Source organism: Antechinus flavipes, chromosome 5, assembly GCF_016432865.1.
Source record: "Antechinus flavipes isolate AdamAnt ecotype Samford, QLD, Australia chromosome 5, AdamAnt_v2, whole genome shotgun sequence".
In the NCBI taxonomy this organism is placed as follows: Eukaryota; Metazoa; Chordata; class Mammalia; order Dasyuromorphia; family Dasyuridae; genus Antechinus; species Antechinus flavipes.
Window position 1 is genome coordinate 8,788,702 of NC_067402.1, and position 16,896 is coordinate 8,805,597.

The 16,896-nt window shown below is 45.8% G+C and overlaps 1 protein-coding gene across 1 annotated transcript in view; it reads left to right on the plus strand.

Annotated features, from left to right (window-relative positions):
• Nucleotides 1-224: 224 nt before the first annotated feature.
• Nucleotides 225-16,896, plus strand: part of AHR (aryl hydrocarbon receptor) — a 55,710-nt gene continuing 39,038 nt past the window's right edge. The window contains exons 1-2 of the mRNA XM_051963057.1: nucleotides 225-335; nucleotides 12,283-12,470. Coding sequence (XP_051819017.1) covers nucleotides 268-335; nucleotides 12,283-12,470 — 256 coding nt within the window. The 5' untranslated portion in view covers nucleotides 225-267. The remainder of the gene's footprint in view (nucleotides 336-12,282; nucleotides 12,471-16,896) is intronic.

Below are 16,896 nucleotides of genomic sequence, written 5' to 3' on the forward strand. Positions count from 1 at the left end.
CGGAGCCGGGGAAGCCCCTCGGGGCACCCACAGGCGCGGGCCCCCGCCGGACTCTCTGCCCCCAAAGTCCCGAGTGAAGCGGGGCTCGCGGGGGCTCCCGGGACTCGCGGGCCGAGGGAGCGGAGCCCTGTGCGCCTGCGCCCCGCTGTCCGCCCCCCCGCTGCGTGCACCCGCCCGCCCGCAGCCGCCGCCTCACCTGCGGCCGCGCGCCCGCCACCTGCGGCCGCCGGAGCCCGCGCGCAGCCCGCACCCTGCGGGACCGCGGCCATGAGCGGCGCGGGCGGGACCCACATCACCTACGCCAGCCGCAAGCGGAGGAAGCCGGTGCAGAAAACGTAAGAGCCCGCGCCCACCGGGACCCGAGCGGGGAAAGTCCGAACTCTCCCCGGCGCCGCCCGTGCTCGCTGCCCCTTCTAGGACTTCCGATCTCCGGCGCTGCCCGGGCTCGCCGCCCCCTTCCAGGACCCCTGGTCCCCACGCGCTGCCCGCGCTCGCCGCCCCCTTGTAGGACTCCCCGACAGGCGGTGCCCAAGCTCGCCGCCCCCTTCCAGGACACAAGCGCCGCCTGGGCTTGTTCCCTCTGGTGGGACACCCAGCCCCCGGGGCCGGGGAGAGTCTGACCCGCGACCGCTCTCCGGGCTTCGGGTTCTTCCTTGGAAAGCCACGGAGCGAGACGCCGGAGAGCGGCGGACTGGGGAGCGCTGGGAAGGGTCCGAGCCGAGGCTAGTGGTCGGTCCTGTAACCCGGGACCCGAGGGGAGTTGGCGGAGACTCCGGGAGTCCTCGACTTCCTCCCTGCCCCCTTCTGAGCCTCGTGGTCCCCTCCCTCAAGGGCCGGGAGAGAGGGTCTGCGGAATCCCTAGCTCGGGGCTGCCGGAACTTTTCCTGGAACTCTCCAGTCTCGGGCCTCCTCCCTCGTCTTTATCGTGGTTTCCCGGGGCGAGCAGAGCGGTGGGGCTGATGAGGACATGTTTCCGAGGCCGGGCCGGGCCGGGGGCGCTCAGAGCTGTCCAGCGGCGCTCCTTCGGAGCCGCAGTCCGTCCTGGGCACCCGGCTCGTTTTTTCCGCGACCGGTTTAACCTTTCGTGGTTGGGAAATAATGGTGCACCTTGGTGCAGGAGCCTCCCTCGAGCCTCCCTCGAGCCTCCCCTCAGTTTAGTTCTTTGGCACCGAAGTAAAAGCCAGAAAAAGACACCGGAGGCTCCCTATTCTTGCTGACTTTACACGGAAAGCTATAGCAAAGCTAGCGTCCCTCACCCCATTTCGTGGAAATTCTCTCATTGTTCAATCCCCAAACTTTGAACAAAGTTGGGCTATTTTTTTTCCCCGTTTCCTGAACTTGAGCATGTTCCAAGGGCTCTCTGTTCCTAGCACAAGAGGACAGATTTCTTTATGAACTTTTGAAAGTAGGGATTTTCGAGTGGTAAGGACTTCTCGGTATGAAATCTCCCTCCACCAGCGCAGATCTCTCACTCCTTGTCATTTTAGGCTGGGAGAGTTAGTTGGATTTCTGTGAAGTTGCTTAGGAGAGCTCAGCTGGTATTTATGAGAAGTGATTTGAAGCTGGCTCTTTCTGGGGCAAGCATTGCCCTCTCTCCACTCTCACACTGTGGGCGATTCAAATATACAGACAGATGAAGGTTATTTAAAAAGAAATCTCCTCGATCTAAAATTCACTCTTAGCATTAGCTGGATTCCTACATTTTCACTTGCTAATTTGCTTAGTTCACCTACATTTTCAGAGATCGATAAGCAGTGGATTTCACAACTGGACTCTAACATTGGAGGTGTCCCTTGTGCATAAACTTTCACAAAGAGTTACAGATGCATGGCAATTACATTGGAAGGAGCCAGAATGAACAGACTTTAAGGAAGTTTCTTTAAATATGCGATAGCTCATTTAAATTTTCATTTTTTCCTCTTTGCTCTCAGGGATCTTACTTAGAGTTAGCTCTGAAAAAATCCAAATTGACATTAACATATGAACTCCATAATAGTGCCATAAATAGACACTAATTAAAATAGCATGCACCAACTTTGACAGCAACATCTTTAGACAGTGTGCATTACATGAGGTTTTTAAGCTGAGTCTATGAATTTCCTGCCTGGATTAGGAGTATTGTGAGTTGGTGAATTGTTAAATGGATAACTTAGGAAAAAAAAAAAAAAAAAAAAGCAAACACTTTACATCTTACAAGCTATTTTATATTTGGGTTTCAAATTTTGCACATTTATGCCACTTAAAATATTGGTGTGTGCACAATCTCTGTTCATATGTTTATTAATAGAATAAATCCAAATCGTTGAAGTCTTTTAGATTTCCATAGATAATTTGGTTATTTTTGGATTTCAAATTTTGCTTATGCCATTTAAAATATTGGTGTGTGCACAATCTCTCTTCATCTGTTTATGAATAGAATAAGTCCAAATCGTGGAAGTCTTTTAGATTTCCATAGATGGTTTGATTATTTTTGAATTCCAAATTTTGTTTATGACACTTAAAATACTAGTGTGTGCACAATCTCTGCTCGTGTTTATTAATAGAATAAGTCGAAAGTGTTGAAGTCTTTTAGATTTCCGTAGATGCTTTGATTATTTTTTTTTCTAAATGTCAGATCAAAGGATTATGCACCTAAATAGTCTTTAATGAAATATTGATTCTTTTTAGGAAGGTTTTAAAAAATATATAATGTCTTATGTTTTTCATTGAATTCTGTAAGATGACTAGATTGCATAATCATTTTAGCAAAGTCATATTTTAATATTCTCTTTGTTATCCCCTCTGAGAAACAAAGTTAATTCTGAAGTTATAAGAAACTTTTGTTTAATCCTCAAAGAATAAGTATGAAAAATTCTATCATTTTTGTCCCATATAGCTCATGTTCTTTATTTTACATCTCAAATAGGACGAGTGATAAGCTATAAAAAAAAGAATGAATTGTTACTCTTTTCTCATTTCACCAACTTTTTTCCCAACTTCTTTGTTGTTAACTATGTGATGGTTTGCCACAATCCTTCAGTCTCTAAATAACACAAATACTTTCAGGCCTACCTTTAACACGTGATCTGCTTGGGTCCTGAAAAGTACACAGCCCTGGGATGCAGGGGATCCATTCAGTACAGACATGGGGTTTGGGCTCTGGTTATGTGTTCAGAAAAGCCATCAGTTGTCAGTCAAATTGTTCTTCACTGGCCAGTTCAAATTTTGAGGGGGGCTGGAGAGTGGGGGAGAAGGTAATCATAATTTCATTGACATTCTAATTTTAGGGATGAACATAAATCATCAGGTAATTAAAAACTAGAGAACTTTGGGGCTCACCCTAACTTCCAAATCTTTTCCCTGAGTTTTTCTTTCTCGTGGTATCAGAGTTTGTGCTTGGTGGGTTGATGGTTCTCTTAAGAGAACAATCTCTTCTTGGCTCTCTCAGTACCGTCTTGTAAGATCTCAGATCAAACCAGATTGAGGATATGAGTGAATTTCGCAACTTAACTTTTTTTTTTTGTAGAAGCTTAATAAGTTTAAATATATAGCACTTCTCATTTGAATATTCTTCTAGTGAAAATACTTTCTGAATGTGATTTTTGGCTACCTTTTTACTAGGAAAAAAAAAGCAAATAAAGTTCTTTGTTACATTGTATCTTAAAAAGTGTGGATTCAAACCCAGCCTTTCCCAGCCCTCTTGGTATATTTGAAAGATTTGGGATGGGTAGGGAAGGGCTGGAATTCTGGCCCTGTCCTTGCTCCTTGCCAGATCTCTGAGGACCCTCTTTCAGTTCCTAACTCCTGCCAGTGCCATGTGCTGCGGTCACTGCAGGCTTCAGCTCCCCCCAGTGGCCATCAAAGCACTTGTGACAACAGAAGCCTCATCCCGAGCCTCTGACTGACTCCAGTGAGTTGAGCAGAGTCCTGCCCAAATGGCTTGTTGTTTGGTTTCTCGGCGAGCCGGCCCTGGGATCCCAGCATCTCCCTCGGTGCAAAGGGACCTTGCAGAAGTGACTGCATCCCCTGCCTTCAGGATGAGTCCCTGCCTTGGCCATCTGGGCCCAATAAGAATCTATTTTTAGAGCTGGTCAGAGAAGGAGTTTCTACTACAGCCTGCCTTGACAACCCACTCCAGTGTTTAATAACAACATTTCTTCTTCTGAGTAGAAAAGACGTGCTTTTATGTAGCCAGCCCCAAATATTTGTGTGCAAACCCATTTTCTCTTTATTAGTGTTAGTGTATTTAATGCAGTGCTGCAAGCTTTACCTTGCACTGTCCTCCCTAGCTTTGAGCCCAAAGCACAAACTTTCTTGTGACATGACCCAATTTGGAAAGTTGATGGGGTCACAGGATTTGGCAAAGCATCTCCCTCCTGGACCTCATCCACCCTATCTATGGATCCCTGAGATGCTTTGGTGTTCCAAATCGGATCTGTGGGACTCGGCCGTGGAACTATCTTCTGCCTCCCTTATCCCACTGAGGAAACGGGCTTGGAGAGAGCCTGCGTGCCTTGCCCTGGATCACACAGCCAGGATTCTGTCTGAAGTCCAAACCAGTCCTGGTTCCACTTTCCATAGCCACTCGTGTTCTATCTTTAGGAGAGGAAGAAAAAGTGTTAGGGCTTTTTTCTTTCATTGAGGTTGTCATACTCACCATTATTATTATATTCCTGAATTTAGATTCTCCAGTCTTTTTCTTTCAGCAGTTCTTTTATATTATCTTTGTGTATTTGAGGTTTTGTGATTACAGAAGGATTTGAAGGACTCATTTGAGCCGATTATGAAAAAGATAAGACGCAGTGTTGAGATTCCTACATTTTTGCCATTTTTAGCATCAGAAAAAAGGCAAAATGTATTGGTGAATTACTTCATCTTCTACTTGCTTATATGTTTGCAAACCAGATTTAGTTGTATTCCCTTGTGGGTCTTCTGTGAACTCTGGATGAATGTTTATCTAGGGAGGATTCATTTTTGATCAGGTATTAAATTAGACAGTAAGGATTGAGTTGAAATCAGGATGTCGCCACCTGGCTTTTGGTGCAGTGTGATTACAGCTGCAGCATTTTCAACATGAACTTGAACTTGAGTTTCTTTGTCAGAACACTCCTTTGCTCAGACCCCCACTTTAGAAGTGGCATTGGAAGCATCAGCAATTCCAGGCACTTTAACAAGACTCTAACCTGAGCTGTTGCTTCTGCTTCCATCAATTTCCTTCCAAATGCTTTTGTTGAACAAGCCTACAAAGGGTATGGACGAACGAGTTCCTTAAGAAATTAGGCATATGAGGAAAAAAGTGCTATATAACTGTGAATTCACCCATCGGGGAAAAAAAAAATTCTATGAACAGATGAAAAATAATTATAATTTTTATCCTTTCATACTTGGAGCTTCTTGTCAGAAGAAGTAACTGCCCCTTACATCACCATTTGCCCTGTTCCTGCACACACGTAGGGTTTGCTGAAGTGAAGTGGTCTTCGTTCCGGGGCTTCTTTGAGCCATTGCTAGTTCCATCGGTTTGCAGCCAGAATGGATTTTAGACGTGGGACAGACGTCTGATCTCTTTATTTTGTAGATAAGGAAACTCGACACCTAGAAAGCTGAGGCATTTGCCCACACTGCCAGTAAGTAAACTGGCAGTGTGGAGATATGAATCCACATATACTCTCTCCAATTCCAAGGTTTTTTCACAAGTATGAAAAGGTGACACAGTGGATAAAGTGCTGGGCTTGGGGTCAGCTGACTCCTCTTCCTGAGCTCCATCTGGCCTCAGACACTTCCTGGCTGTATGAGCCTGGCCAAGTCACTTCCCTTTGCCTCAGTTTCCTCATCTGTAAAATGAGCTGGAGAAGGAAATGACCAACCACTGCAGTATCTTTATCACTATGTGACCCTAAGTGGGGTCACAAAAAATCAAACATGAATGAAAAATCACTAAAGAGCAGCAGCAACAAAATGTGGGGGGAAAGAAGCAAAAACTTTTCTTGGTGGTATTGTGTGTGTACAGAGTTCTTGGAAAGTATCAAAGTATTTTATTTTTAAATTTGTCAGAAGTTCACCAGAGTAATAGTACCAGAACCCCGGGTGCTTCTGAGGGTGGCCTTTTGTAGCTTTTACTGTTTGGAGAGGATTTCAGGGGAACTGACAGGCCGGCATACTTTGGGGGTGCTTTTCTTTTCTCTTAGATTGGAAACTCCTTGGGACCCACAGTCACGTCTTCTTATCCTTCCCCGGGCTTGGCAACCCGAGTTAGTTGGCGCTAACTCGTCCTTGTGCACAAATAGCTAACGGAGGCAAGTTTCCAGAGAAGGAGACTGATAGGGAGGTTTGGGCTTGGATAAAGCTACAGGCCTAGCAAAAGACTCTGTCTTCTATCTTTTAGACTGGTGTCTTCTCCACTATACTTCATACACTTTTGTTGAAAGTACTCGGCAAATATCTGTTAATGAAAAAATGACATAGAAAATCCTTTAGCTCATGTTAAATTGAGTGTTTTACCCTTTGCTCTCCCAGTTTCCTGGCATTCAGGAAAAGGAAACCTCTTGTGCCCTGGCAGACATGTGGAAAAGAAAGCTTAGCTTGGTGCAGGGCACAGGGCTTGGAGCCCCAAGCAGGGAGCCAGGTGCCTGATCTCGGGCTTACTCCTTGGGGCCCGGGCCAAGGGTCTTTACCTTTGGAGGACTTGGAGTCCTCATTAGTGAAATGAGGAGCTTGAATGTAACTATCCCTGAGGTCTCATTCCCCTTCAAATCCAAGACTCTGTGATACATAGCACGAGTCCCTAAAGAGACAGGCTTCTGGGACTAGGTGGGGCACAGGCAGTGGGGCCCATCCGAGGCAGAAGGTCTGTCGGGAACTTAATTCCAGTGACAGCATTGGACCTGCTCTTGCACGGGGCCACTCGTTAGGAAGCCGCCTCCACCCAGTGTCTCTCAGTTCATCTCCATTTCCAGTCTAGCATCTTTTGGCAAGCCAGTGGTTTCTAGGACTCAGGAAATCGAGGAAGCAGCAGGCTAGACTTGTCCCTGGAGACAGCCAGATGTTTGAGACAGTCCCCTGAGGCAGCTGGAGAAGCTGGCCCTGAGGTGGAAACAGGCTCCAGCCCTGCGCAGCCCACTGAGGAAATGAGCCTATAAGGGTCCTATTCCTCCTTTCTTCACTTATTATTGTAGAACTTATGAACATATACATATAGATACACACACACACACACACAAATTCAGTCTTCATGTCCCAAGATAAACAAACCAGAGACTCTACTTCCAGAATGTCAGGTTTATCTTTCATAGTTTAGAAATATGAAGTTTGGTCAGACTAGAGGTTTGCTTATAGGATATGTAGCTTTCTCTTTCACTGATTTTTTGGGAATGATTTAAATTTTTAGAGTTTTTAGAGCCTATTAGTAGGAAGAGTTTTTAGAGAGACCATCCTTAGCATATAAATAGGAGGAAAGATTTGGGTCCAAGTTCTGAAAATACTCTTTTGAGAGGAGAAAAACATGACAAAACTTATTACAAGCAGTGGAGAAGTTGTATTTAGATCGAGTATTTTGTTAGTTAGATTTCCACTTGTCTTATTGTTAACAAACAAACATATTAGAATTCAGTATCGTCTGGGGAAAATGCTCCTGAAGAGAGATTATAAAATTGTTTTAAGGTGAAATAATCATTTTCTAGAAAAGACTGGAGCCAGAAGTCCTGCCCTTCCCTGGAAGGCTAAGGGGTTGAGAAACTCGGAGGCCAGTCGCACACAGGCCGCACTTTGGTTCTGGGGCCTCCATTTGCACGAGCTGCTGTTGCTAGCTCGCTCTTGCCAATGGTATGTAGCCTGAGCGAGGGCTCCCAGCAGTTTTTTAAACTTACTTGTCTAACTTAATATATGTTGTGTATTAAAATCATCTTTGTGCTTGGGCCTCAGTGGGGGAAAGTCAGCATTGGTTTTTCCATAAACTGGTTCAATACTAAATGAATCCATCTTGTAGAATGTACACATAGAGGTCTATTTCCTTTTTTATTTAACATCTTTCTTCCCCCAAATCTTAAGGGTTTTTTTTTTTTTTATCAGAATCATTTTACAATCGATTGAGATTATGCATACAGAAGCACTTCATGATTTATAAAGTGTTATACAAATAAAAAAATGGTAGAATAATTCTAATTTTTTAGATTATTGATATCTTTTATTTCTAACATGATCTTTATTTCTGCATGCATTTGATTTTATTCCTTACCCAATCAGCCATTTTTTTAGCAAAGAATTATGAAAGAAAAAAAGTTCAGCCAAACTTAAGCAGCCCATGAGTTGAGTTTGGCTGTGGTGTTAGATGCCAACCTCTCTGCCCACGGATTCCCTCTTATTTCAGTGACATTTGTGGGAACTATTATTTTCCTTCATTTTACATCTTTAGAAAATGATAAACATAGAAGTCAAGTGGCTATAAATTCAGCTTTTATAAATCAGTGCTAGATCCTGGAATAAAGTCAAGACTTAATCTCCAGTCCCCACTCAGTCTGAATTCTGATTCCATTTTCCTAGGGAAAGAAGAGCTGCTTTTAGCACAAGCAGGACTCAACAGCCGTATTCAGAAAGTGCTTATTTCTTAGAAGCAGTGATGATAGAGCTGGAAGGGAGAATTTGTCTCTTTTCTAGTCCCCTTGTTTGTTTGTTTTGGTTTTTGTGTTCTTGAGAAGAGGAAACAAGCTAAAAGGATTTGTCTCACATCTAGAGGCATGTTGAAATCTGAAGCAGAACTGGGGTTAGAACTCTGGCCTTCATTTACAGATAGATTCTTTGATTATAAAATGCATTTTCCCCCACCCCACTGTCATTGTATCTTTTACAGTTTTGAAAGTTTTGAAAACTTACTTTTCTAAAATTATCTGAATGAAATTATCTTGTTTCAGAGATCAAATCTCTCCCTCTCTTCTCTGTTTGTGTGTGTGTGTGTGTGTGTGTGTGTGTGTGTGTGTGTGTGTGTGTCTTTGTCTCCCTCTCCCTTTTTCTATCTTTTATCAAGAAAGGCAATCTGCACTAGGCCTGTATTGAAGTTTGGTTTCCAAAATCTAAATAAGGGACCTTCACTGAGATTCTACTGTAGAGCTTAAGCTGTGAGTCTTGGAACACAAAACTACTACATCTTTGGGGGTTGGAGGAAAGCTAAAGAAAGCCTGTGCGAGCTCTTCTGAGCAGCCAGTTACACATTGAATAGAAGCACCTTGGATGCTGATGACTTCATGTTTCCATTCATCCAACCATCCTGAAATCCCTCCATCTGCTCATCTATCGTTCAGTCCTTCCTTCCATCTATCCCTCCACCCATCGTCCATCTTTTCATCCATATACCCTTCCATCCTTCTATCCATCCATCTATCCATTCTTCAACCCTTCTATCTACCCATCCGTCCATCTGTCTATCTGCCCATCCATTTCAATGAATCTGTGTCTCATCACTTCTTCCCAGGATGTAGATCACAACCTGACTGAGCTTCTCACCCTTTTTATTCCTTTTTTTTCTCTCAAATGCTTTATATGGAGGGCACCCAGCATAGTGGAGGGTTCCTTCAGAGCTCTTAGGGGAGGGGGGCAGTACTAGCAGGCCAGGGACTTTGCATATACTGCAGCAGGAATGAAATCAAAAGGAGAACAAGTGTGGGGCTCAGTAAACAGCCACACACCCTTAAGTAGCCCACAGTCATGCCCAGTACACGGGTGCACCTCCATGTCCATACACTCGGATGGGCATCTTTTTTTCCTCACCAGAGACAGACTCGAGAGAGACATTTCCTTTTGCCCACTTAGCATCTCAGCACATTAAACATTTATGCAGAGAGAATGTGTTGCAGCAACACTCTGTGACATTCAGAGTGTCTCGGGCTTTGTGGATTTTAGGGGACTTAGGGAGTGAGAGGTGATGAGGAATTGAGGGTGCTACAGGGACTGGGAGGGTGGCAGTGCCCAGGGCAGTACCAGGCAAGTGTGGAAGGGGGAAGTCTGGAGGGAAAGATGAATATGTTTTGGGACATCTGGTTGGAGAGATTGGAGGGCAGACAGATGGCATTAAATTCATGGGAGCTACTGAGATCCCCAAGTGACATAGTCTCGAGGGAGAAGAGAAGAGGGCCCAGGACAGAGCCCACCAGGAGACCTGTAGTTGGAGGATAAGATCTGCAAGGAGACAAGGAGAGATTGGGATGGTAGGAAGAAGAGGGGGAGGAGGAGGAGAAGGAGGAAGAAGAGGAGGAGGAGGAGGAAGAAAGAGAGAAAGAGAGAGAAACAAATAGAGAAGAAGAAGGAGGAGAGGAAGAAGAAAAGGGGAAGGAGGAGGAGGAACAAAGACCCAGAGACAGAAAGAGACAGAGAAGATGAAAACAGGAAAAAAAAAAAAAAAGGAGGAGGAGGACAGGGAAGAGGAGAAGTGGGAGGAGGAGAAAAGGAGAAAGAGAGAGAGGAGGAGGGACTAAGACCAGAGACAGAAAGAAAGAAGGCACAGAGAAATGTGTCCCAAAAACCTCAAAGAAAGGGAGCATCATGGAAAAGAGGGTGATGGGCAGTGTGGAAGGCTTCCAGGAACAATGGGGAGGATCCTTTTCCCTCCTGGTCTCCCCAGTCTTCTCATCTTCCTTCTAGTTCACTTTTTTATCTGAAGCACATGAAAAGCAGCCTCCAGGGTTTGGCTTTTAGAGGCTTTTCAGAGGGCTTTCCAAGGGCACTGAAGTAATTGTTAGAGCGATAGCTGTCCATCCAACCCCACAAGCCTTTAGTGGCCAGCAGCGAATCACTGTCCTTGACACTGGCCATGTCCAACTGAAAGGAGCTTCTTCTTTCCATTATCCTGAAGCGCTGGGATGGATAAACAGCCCATTTGTGTGGGGTGGTTGGAGAAGGGAGGATTCACTCAGGACTGAAGGGATCAGGGAACCTCCCAGAGGCACTGGGATGGGAGCTAATCACTGATGGTCGAGGTGGGGCTGGTGCAGACTTGCTGACCCTCAGCCTGATAGTCCAGAGTTTTGTGAGAAAGGAGGGTCCAGGGAAGTCTTAAAGCAAGGAGCAGTAAACTATGCATTATTAAAAAGTATACATTAAGTGGGGGAGAAGCTGAAGAAAGTATTTGTATGCTGGGGAGGTCCCTTCAGCTTCAGGATGACAGAAAGTAGCCCTGCTCCCAGCCGCAGCAGGCAGTCCAGCTGGGTTCATGCATGTGCATATAGGCTGGTTTTCTTCTTTCACAGCAAATCATTGTTTTAAAAAAATATTTTTGATACACATTGCTTTATGAATCATGTTGGGAGAGAAAAATCAGAGCAAAAGAGAAAAAAAAAGGAGAGGAAAAAAAAAACAAAATAAAGAAGTAAACATAGCATATATTGACTTACATTAAGTCTCCTTAGTTCTTTTTCTGGATGCAGTTGCCATTTTCTGTCCAAAATCTTTCAGGATTGCTTTGGATCACTGAACTGCCAAGAAGAACCAAGTCTTTCATAGTTGATCATCCCACAACCTTGCTGTTGTTGTGTATAATGTATTTCTGCTTCTACTTGTTTCGCTCAGCATCAGTTCATGTAAATCTTTCCAGGCCTTTCTAAAATCTGCTTGTTCATCATTTTTTATCAAACAATAATATTCCATTACCTTCATGTACCACAACTTGTTCAGCCATTCCCCAGCTGATGGGCATCTACTCATTTTCTAATGCTTCGCTACCACAAAAGGAACTGCTATAAACATTTTTACACATGTGGGTCCTTTTCCCTTCTTTATCACAGTGGATCATTTTAAAGGATAGTGATGTTTTCAGCAAACTCATTAATTGATGAGTCAGTAGTCAATCAATGGTCATTTTTAAAAATCCATGTGCTTACTTAAACATTTTCACACATGATTCCAATTCATTTTATTTTTCACTCCTCCCTCTTTTAAAGGTAAAAGGCTTGTTTTGGGTTGGGAAGAATCAGTTAATAGTTTAATTATTTGTGCCTAAGAAAAATATCTCAGCAAAAATTCTTTTTTTTTTAATTATAGCTTTTTATTTACAAGATATATGATGGGTAATTTTCCAATATTGACCCTTGCAAAACCTTCTGTTCCAACTTTTCCTCTTCTTTCCCCACCCCCTCCCCTAGATGGCAAGTAGACCCATACATGTTAAATATGTTAAAAAGTATATGTTAAATCCAATATATGTATACATATTTATACAGTTATTTCAGCAAAAATTCTAATGGAAAACTTCAGCAGAAATATTCATCGTGGAGACTTGGAGCTTTTTGTTTTTTAAGATACCTGTGTGTGTTTCTCCCCCAGAGTAAAGCCAGTGCCACCGGAAGGAGTCAAATCGAACCCATCCAAGAGACACAGAGACCGGCTGAATACAGAGCTAGACCGGCTGGCCAGCCTGCTGCCCTTCCCCCAGGATGTCATCTCCAAGCTGGACAAGCTGTCCGTGCTCAGACTCAGCGTCAGCTACCTGAGAGCCAAGAGCTTCTTTGATGGTGAGACATCAGGATTTCATTTCTCCAAGCCTGCCTGTAAAGTAAATGAAAATACATCAAATATGTGCATTGCATCTGCTTGGGCATTTAAAATTAGAAAAAAAATTTAACCATATGTGAGTAAAATCTCCAGTTATTATTCTCATTCGGAGTGTGGTGGCAAAGCCAAGTGCATATTGGCTTCTAAAATCAATTTTCCAGTTTCATTCATCAAACCAGATGTCGCCACTTAAATGAAATCTGTCAATGAGCCTTTAAAAGAAGAGATTGGAAAGTAATGTTCTCCTTCATGAATATTCCAGTCTCTTTAGCATTTCTCTCCCCTTCAGCTTTCTCAAGTGCTTCTTTTTTTTAACAAAATTCTCCCCATCCATCCCTCTCCACTCATAAATATACATAAATGTATAGATTATCTTGATAACATTATTGTCAGATTTGTAAAAGCGCCTTCAGCTGGATTGTCACTCATTTATTCTTTAGTCAGCAGCGTTTCTGCTTGGCATCCTTGAGTTTGGAGTAGGGTTTGTTTTGGGGAGGCTGAATGATGTAATGGATATAATGGAGACTAGGGGTTGAAACCATCCTCAGACACCTCCTAGCTGTGTGATCTGGGCAAGTCACAGTCTCAATCAGCCTCAGTTTCTTTCTTTTTTTTTTTTTCCTGTGGCAATTGGGGTTAAGTGTTTCGCCCAGTCACACAGCTAGGAAGAAGTGTCTGAGGCCAGATTTGAATGCAAGTCCTCCTGGCTTCAGGGCTGCCTTAGTTTCTTTCTCTTTAAAATGGGTATAGGAATAGCACTTGTGGAGTTGTTATGAAGTTCAGGTGAGATCATATATATAATAAAAATGCTTCGTCTGTACTATCAACAGTGGTTGTGTTTGCTTAAGTAGATCATGGGCATGCGGACATGTGTATGTTTACGTGTGTGTCCATGTGTGCTCTTCCCCAGGAGCTGAAAGACCCTGGGCTCCCGCGGCCCCGATTCTCTCCCTTGGCCCCAATTCTCTCCCTTGGCCTGTGTTCCCGGGACCTCAGGGGCTAGCTGCTGGGGGGGAGGGGCACTTATCTCCCATCATCCTCTTGTTTGAGCTGCAGGTGTCTCGTCCAGGTGGGGCAAATGATGCCCTTGCTCAGACTGGACTCCATTTTGCAGAAGCCCTGGCTTCCCATGGGCATGGGAGGAAGTGTTTTTTGGGGGTTCTAGCTGGCACCAAATGGACTTGGGCTTCAGTTTTATTCGTCACAAGCACATGGAGAATGGCTTTTCTCCGCATGACTTTGTTTCCAGGAGGTTTGGGAATCTTGCAAAATGCTCCCGACTCCTTGTGCTGTCGTTGGGCTGATGGGCATCCAGGTGTGCATGGGGGGCTGAGAGAGCCGGCCATGGCCTGAGCTCCCAGGCGCCGTAACCCTGAGCAGGCAGCTCTGGGGGGACAGTTCCGTGGTGGGTCTTTTGTTTCTTCCCTAATGGTACAATAGTACCTGCTCCGGGATGTCTGTGTGGGGAAGTGCCTGATTATAGGGGGATTGAAGCAGGGAAAAGCTCAGCCCTTCCGTGATAAGCTCGGTGGCCTCCAGCACCTGCTGGAAGGCCGGGCACCCTAGCATCGTTGGGGGGAAGATGTGGTTCCTGCTGCCCCGTAGCTGCTCATCCCCAAAGGAGAGCCTTCAGCCTGGCCTTGGGCCAGAGGCCCCTGGCTGCTGGCCTCTGATCCCAGGCCGGTCTCCCTCTTGGAGCCACAGAGGCCTGCGCTGCTAAGTGGGCATGGGCACCCTCGGTCTGCCTGCTTGGCACGGATGCTTTGCTTTGTCCCACCTACAAAGGCTTCTCAGGGAGACAAAGGCAGATGGAGAAGGAGAAGGGCGAGCCAAGGCTGCCCTCACCTGGGGGTGGAGGGCGCTGCCCCAAAGGTAAATGCTGAGAGGGCCGAGTGGTCAGCCGGTGGTCCCCGAAGGCCCGCGCGGGGAAGTGAGAGCCAGGAGGGGAGGGAAGCGCTAAGTGAATAACAGGATGCAAACAGGGGGCGTGGGAATTCCTGCGGAAAGAAAATATAAACGAGTAATCATATGATCTTCTTACAGAGGAAACCCAAGTTTTTGCTATAACAATAGATATTTTTCCAAGAAAATATATCCATTTATTCTTAGTTTAAATAATCCGACCTGAATGGGGCACCTCGCTTAGCGGCCCTAACACATACTGTTAAGGGGCTCTAAAAAGAAACGCTGTCATAAATTAACCAAATCCATTGGCCTTTCCTCACAGCTTCCCCGAAGACACTCTAAAATAGAACTTCAGCGTAGTTGGGGATACTTGGAACAAAACTGAGATAGGCCGATGACCAAAGAGATGGAGACATGATCTATTGGATTTGCAAACTGCTAGCTGCAGCTTATACTTTCATAACAGAAACCCCACAGAGGGATGTGGATATGCGCCTCTATGTCTACACTGGCATTTCTGCCACATTTTCCAAAAAGGAGGAAAAATCTATAACTTCCTTAATTGTTTTGATTCAATTTCTCAGAAAGAATTGCTCCTTGATTTGGGGTTTAAATCCTAAATTGATCCTATATTTCAATTCAAACAGGTGTATTTATTATTTACTGAAGAGCAGGGCGACCTAGTGGCTGGGGAGCTGGCCTTGGTGCTGAAGGAGCTGGGTTCGGGTCCTGCCTCTGACACTCGCTGGCTCAGGGCTCTGAGTGAGCCCCCATACCAGGGCAGATCCAGCCTCTGCCTCCCGGCCTCTGCCTGGGGTGATTCCGGGGATGGGGAGAGACCAAAAGTGCAGCCCTGCCCTAAGTGGGCTCAGCCAAGTCTGGAGGTGAAATTCTCCCTCCCTGTCTCCTCTCCCCCCCCAAAAAAAAAATCACTGGCTCACATTATTCCCCCAGTCCCAGCCATGGGATTTGTGTCTTTTCCAACGAAAGAAATCCCTCCTTGCATCCCGAGCCTGGCACATGGAGGGGGTTGGGGGGCACCAGACTCCATCCTGGGCGGGGGGGAGGGAGGGAAGGGAGCGGTACAAAACCAAGACAGTCTATGCCCTGAAGAAGCTTCTGTTTGGGGAGAGAAGGACAGAAAGGGGAGATCAGGAAATGCAGATTTATGCAAAAGAACCATGAAAGAGACGCTGGGAGGGTCAGTAAAGGCCCCTGGAAGGAGGCTTCCTGGAGGGGGAAGGGTGGGCCTGGCCTTCCCAGGTCAGCAGATGCTACAGGATGCAGATGGATGCTGAGCTCAGGGACTTTGAGCCCAAGGCAGCTCTAATGGTACAATCATTGGAGCACCAGGTCTACAGTCAAGAAGACCTGAGTTCAAATGCAGCCTCAGACACTGCTTAGCTGTGTGCCCCAAGCAAGTCCTTCTGCCTCAGTTTCCTTCTCTGTTAAATGGGTGGAATGAGAGCAGCCTCCCAGGCCTGTCCTGAGTGAGGACTTGGGATTGACCCCAGAGGCACAGGGAGCTTCTGGAGGAGGGCAGGGAATGGCATGGTCATGCCTGGACTTTAGAAACACCAGTCTGGCAGGCAGGTAGAGGCTGGACTGGAGAGGTCAGAGGTAAAGGCAGGGAGAGCCAGCAGTCCAGTGCAAGGTGTGAAGGTCTGAGCATCCTGTGACAGGGGCATAACAAGGGCTTTGTAGGAGAGAGAGAGATGCTGTATGTGTGGAATGGTCACTCCAAGGGGTGACAGGCTGGCTGGAAACCTCCTGTTCTGATCCCGAAATCTAAAGGCTGTTACTGCCTTGATTGAGCAGCTACCAGCTCAGGGGAGCTGCCCCATCAGACAGGTGGCCCAGGACCCTCCCGGAAGAAGCCCCCCATCCTGAGGCTGCTCCCAGAACATTTTAACCCCCGACCTGGTCCATTCCCACTTCTTTGTCTGACCCCTCATTTCTTATTCTCCAAACTTTTCTTCTGTTCCTTCCTCTTTGTAGCTTCCATTTGGTTCTATTTTCTTATTTTTAAAATCATTTCCTTTGTCCTTTATCTCTCAAGGTTCTCAGAAATCTGTGATTTCATCAGTTTGCATAATCTTCCACAGAAACAGATAACCACGTCCCTCCTCGCACCCCAAACTTTAGACAGTGGCTGTGAGTCACTGTAAGTGACCACGTGGTCCCTTGGTGCCCAGTCTTGCTCACTAAGCCTCTCGAAAGGGCTGGGCTGGCCCTTGAATGGCAGACCTGTCTCCATCCTGGAGACTCTGTAGTAATTCCATGGAGCCAGATCACCCTCCGGTCTTTGTAGGAAAGCGCCATTCAGGCCTTTCCACAAGAAAGATGGTACCCAAGTACAGAATAATCAGAAAGGGGCAGCCCAAGGGTTGAGGGGTTCCAGGAAGGACTGACCCCCAGCCAGACCCCACTGGAGGAGAAGCCAAGTCTGAGGAGGGTACGGAATATGTGCAGGAAAACCAA